Source organism: Oryzias melastigma, linkage group LG20 (genome assembly GCF_002922805.2).
Source record: "Oryzias melastigma strain HK-1 linkage group LG20, ASM292280v2, whole genome shotgun sequence".
In the NCBI taxonomy this organism is placed as follows: Eukaryota; Metazoa; Chordata; class Actinopteri; order Beloniformes; family Adrianichthyidae; genus Oryzias; species Oryzias melastigma.
Window position 1 is genome coordinate 21,391,261 of NC_050531.1, and position 4,204 is coordinate 21,395,464.

A 4,204-nucleotide genomic window follows, 5' to 3' on the forward strand; every position below is an offset into this window, starting at 1 on the left:
TGCAAAAAAACAGTGTGTATCAATGCTCACTACATTAGCGAATATAGACCACAATGCATTGCGTTTCAACAATTTTTGCAAAAATAAAATGTGCTTAAATGTAATTTTTCATTTAACCATTAATGTTTTCATCATCAAAAGACAGTGGAGTCATAAATAGATGTCGTAAAATTCTTGTATTAGATCATTACTTCATGAAATTGGTGACATGGTACTTCCTGTTTGAAAAAAAAAGTAGTGAGAATGATGTCCCAATTGATTTTAAAATACAGGGCTTTAGATACTGTAGTTCCGCACTTTATAGTTTTTTATTTGTTAGAGATTAAGGTGGAAATTCGGACACAGCTCTTGTCTCACATTAAATTGCACATAGATTTACAATGCACCATTTAAGAGATTGTATTCAATAGATTTTCTTCTACACACCTTTGCATGACTCCCAGACAATCCATCCTGTGTGAAGTCACTGAATAGGTTGCTGTGTAAAGCAAAGGCCAGACGGTACTTTTTAAGGTAGCCTTGCATGTGTTCACTGCCCTGTGTCACCACCCCTGATATCCACATAGGCTCCAGAAAATCTACTTGAAAATACGGTTGTGGATCTGCTGGTAAGGGGCTCCAACCAGGCTCCATGACTGGACTGAGACAAACACATAAAATCATGTTTGGGACAAACAAACAGATTCAGACTAAAAACATCACAATATCAAAAATGCGATCCCTCACATGTTAGGGACAATGTTCAGTCTACCAGCGTCTGCTGGGTTGTTCTCACGATGTGAGGATGAGGTCAGCTGTCCGTACCGAACTCTCCCATCCTCCAGTCCAAGAGAGGAGGAGCACACACCTGCAAAGTGAAGACTGTCAACGCCGTCATCCGTACTACAAAAATAACCAGAAAGTCTTTTATTTGTTTTGCAGTAAAGACTTGAAGTCGGGTAACAGCAGCAGGTCATGTTGTTTGAAGATATAAGTACGTTTTGATGTTTTGTTTTTACTGACACACTTCAAAGCTTTGCGTTTGCTTTTGTCTGCTGCCTCCGCCCTTAACCTTACATACGGAGACAGGACTACTTTCTTGAGCGCAAGAATACTTCCATGAGCGTGCAGTAGTGGTTCCACGCGCACAGGGATACAGGAGCGCTCACGGAGGCAGAATTGTGCATTCGAGTGTGGAGTTGATTTACCCCCGTGGGAGACTTTTGACATAAATTTAACGCCATATAAAACACAAAGTATTTTAAAAGGGAAAAAACTTCCACTCACATGAACAAAACCACACAAAGAGAAAAATGCAGACTCACCTGGATGGGGGGGGATGCGACCCTGCAAATGCAGCAGATGGAATTTTAATTTATTTATTTTGTAAGATGAGAAAACTTTGTGTGAATTTTAAAAGCAATTTTGGATAAAATTCAAAACAACAAAAACTGTTTAAATATTAAAATGTATTTTGACATGTTTTGATTGAACTTTAAAAGAAAGAATATTTGTGCCATTTTAGTAACAACGTGTTCCCATCTTCAACTCTCTGATGTCCACATCATTGACTGTATATGAGACATGGACAGTGTTTCAAATAGGACGTATCTGCTGGTTCCACAAAGCCAAATCCTATAGATTTCTTTGGAAAATAAACAGCTATTATCAATCAGATAATAGAATAACCATTCTTGCTCTGATGTCTCCTTTTAACATGTTCTTGTTAATCCTCCTTTTTTCTTAATATTTTTTTTCCGTAGTTCAATTTCTTTAAGTCATAAACTGATCAATCTGATGTGGTTTCACATTGAATGTTCAAAACGTTTGATTGAGAGATTCTCCCAAACTAGTGTTAGGGCTGTGGACTTCCAACAAGCTCACTCCTGATTGGTGAGAGGGGTTGCCATAGAAACGATGACTCAGACCAATCACTGCTCAATCTGGCTCCGACATGAGAATTTTTATAATCGCAAAATATGACACATAAATTGACTTTCATTTCTTGTGGGTGTCGTCACACTCTGTCCAGTTCTCGTATACAGTCCACGCACTCAAACAGAAGTTTAATGAAGGTCTTTTCTTACAGTTGGGGTTACGCCCGGCCGAGTGACACCAGCCATAGATGGAGTTCTCAGAGGAGATGGAGTGGGCGTGTACAACCTTTAATTAAAAAATAATTATTACCCATTATACTAAATTACAATGTACAATCAATTAACAAAAGACTTCTGTCATTGCAGTTATTTAGTTCAATTTAGTTCCTACATGGTTTTATGTTACTGTTGTTGTTACAAACCCCATTTTGTATTTCTCAGAAATTAAATTTAGATTAGATGGTTTAAACCTTTAAACCTTTGTACTCAGAGAGCAGAGAATGCAGGGTTCAGACCCACCACTTTCCCGACTGTGTGGTGACATCATGACGGACACATCCGTCTTCATCCTCTCCTGTAGGACAGTGAGGAACTCCATCACAGCGCAGTTCTGCATGAATACAGCCCCCTGGTGGGGGGCAGGAGAAGTGACCGGTTGGGCAGCTGCTTGAACTGGTGGTTTTGAAGGGGGGTTGGGTTCCTGCAGACAAGATGTATGATGGATTCTCTGGCCATCAATTCAAACTTGCAAAGTTGACTTAAAAATCAAAGGCTAGAACTCACAAAAGGATTTGCGAGTTGAAACAGTAAATCCAAAAGAGGTCAAACATGAGAGATTTGATCTTAAAACAGCTGTGTGATTGTGAAGTTCTTGAACGTACCACAGAACATTTCATCGGATCCATCACCACAATCATCGACCCCGTCACAGATCGCTCCCAGAGGGCCGGCCTGCACACAACGACCGTTTCCACACTGGAATTCCATCCTGTTGCAAAGCGAGACTGAAGAGAAAAAGAAGGTAAGGAGGAGAGGAGGGCGATGAGCTTTTTCCAGTGTGGGTCCTTCAACCCTTCATGCCCCAGGGGGGCCCGGATAAAAAAAACAAGGTTGTATCAGGAGGGGCATCTGATGTAAAACACACAAGACAATAACCACCAACCATCACCGCAGCCCATGATCTCGAGTCGTAGAAAGATTCTGTTCTGGAAATCGTGGGGTAGCAGGCGGACAAACTGAGCCAAAACCATCCTGTCCAGTCTGTTCTCCACCACGCCTCGATCGTCATGGTTACCAAGAAAAACCTACAGTGAAAACAGACGGAAACCTCTTCAGCATCTCTTGGGGTTCAGAAAGTTTTGTAGACTTGGTTTCCCGTTGGACCTTGGCTCTGGACTTTGCGTCAGGCGCAGCGTCTCTGTAGGTGTACCAGCGCCTCCCGTCCTGACTGAACTGCAGATAAAAGCTGGACACGAATGTGCCAAATCCACCCCCACCCTGGGTCAACACACCTAAAGAACAGAAAAGAATTCACTCGTGTACTGTTAACAAAATGCTTCATGCATTTTCATTTCAAGTCCTCTCAAAGGTACCTGTGATGTTGTATGGCTTCAGCAGGTCTACCTGCAGATAGAGACGTTCAGTGCTGCCATCAGGTCCCTGCTCTGGTAGCTCTTGATACTCCTCCGGTTCAGGACTCCAGCCCTGCAGAGAAACCATTTAGAGATCACATCTGAGTTAACAAATGTGTTAACTATTATCTGTTTGGAACGACCCTCAAATATTCTTCTGTATCATGAAAGTTTCCTAGTCTTAGGTTCATGCAACATGGCTATGAAGCTACGATCACACCACCCTCTGCAACACATCCAAGCAACAACTTCCAATGAAAAGTCTAGTAAACGTGTACATATGTGTGTTTTGTTATAGAAGCTTTTACAACTGTTTTTAGGCTCTAACACGTGTCTATTGGTTGAATCTTGACCAATCAGGGACTAGGGCAGGGGTCGGCAACCCAAAGTGTTGAAAGAGCCACTTTGGACCAATACAATAAAAACCAAATGTGTCAGGAGCCGCATTAATTGAAACAGCTTATAAAAGTCGTACCATGAAAGTAACACATGGAGAATGTGTCGAATACACGATTATTTCTCCTGCGTGTCCTCGTGTCATATAAGCTACATTTTTGGCCTCATGACAACTTGGTGAGACATCGCAGCGTCAAGTTATCTGACAAAAACTGAATAGCCTCATAATGAAGATTTGAGCTTTTATTTTGACATCCCTCAATGACACAACGAGAGGGGGTCCTGATCAGTCTCTCCCTCATTCTCACTCCAGGTGCAGGA

The 4,204-nt window shown here is 41.7% G+C and overlaps 1 protein-coding gene across 1 annotated transcript in view; it reads right to left on the bottom strand.

Moving 5' to 3' along the window:
• The window catches only part of scospondin (subcommissural organ spondin), a 108,708-nt gene that overhangs the window by 62,038 nt on the left and 42,466 nt on the right, over nucleotides 1–4,204 (bottom strand). Inside the window, exons 37-45 of the mRNA XM_036217530.1 lie at nucleotides 3,449–3,560; nucleotides 3,240–3,367; nucleotides 3,019–3,160; nucleotides 2,738–2,860; nucleotides 2,376–2,556; nucleotides 2,067–2,142; nucleotides 1,305–1,326; nucleotides 727–847; nucleotides 427–640 (exon numbers count right to left, since the gene is read on the bottom strand). Of these exons, the coding sequence (XP_036073423.1) occupies nucleotides 427–640; nucleotides 727–847; nucleotides 1,305–1,326; nucleotides 2,067–2,142; nucleotides 2,376–2,556; nucleotides 2,738–2,860; nucleotides 3,019–3,160; nucleotides 3,240–3,367; nucleotides 3,449–3,560 (1,119 nt within the window). The remainder of the gene's footprint in view (nucleotides 1–426; nucleotides 641–726; nucleotides 848–1,304; nucleotides 1,327–2,066; nucleotides 2,143–2,375; nucleotides 2,557–2,737; nucleotides 2,861–3,018; nucleotides 3,161–3,239; nucleotides 3,368–3,448; nucleotides 3,561–4,204) is intronic.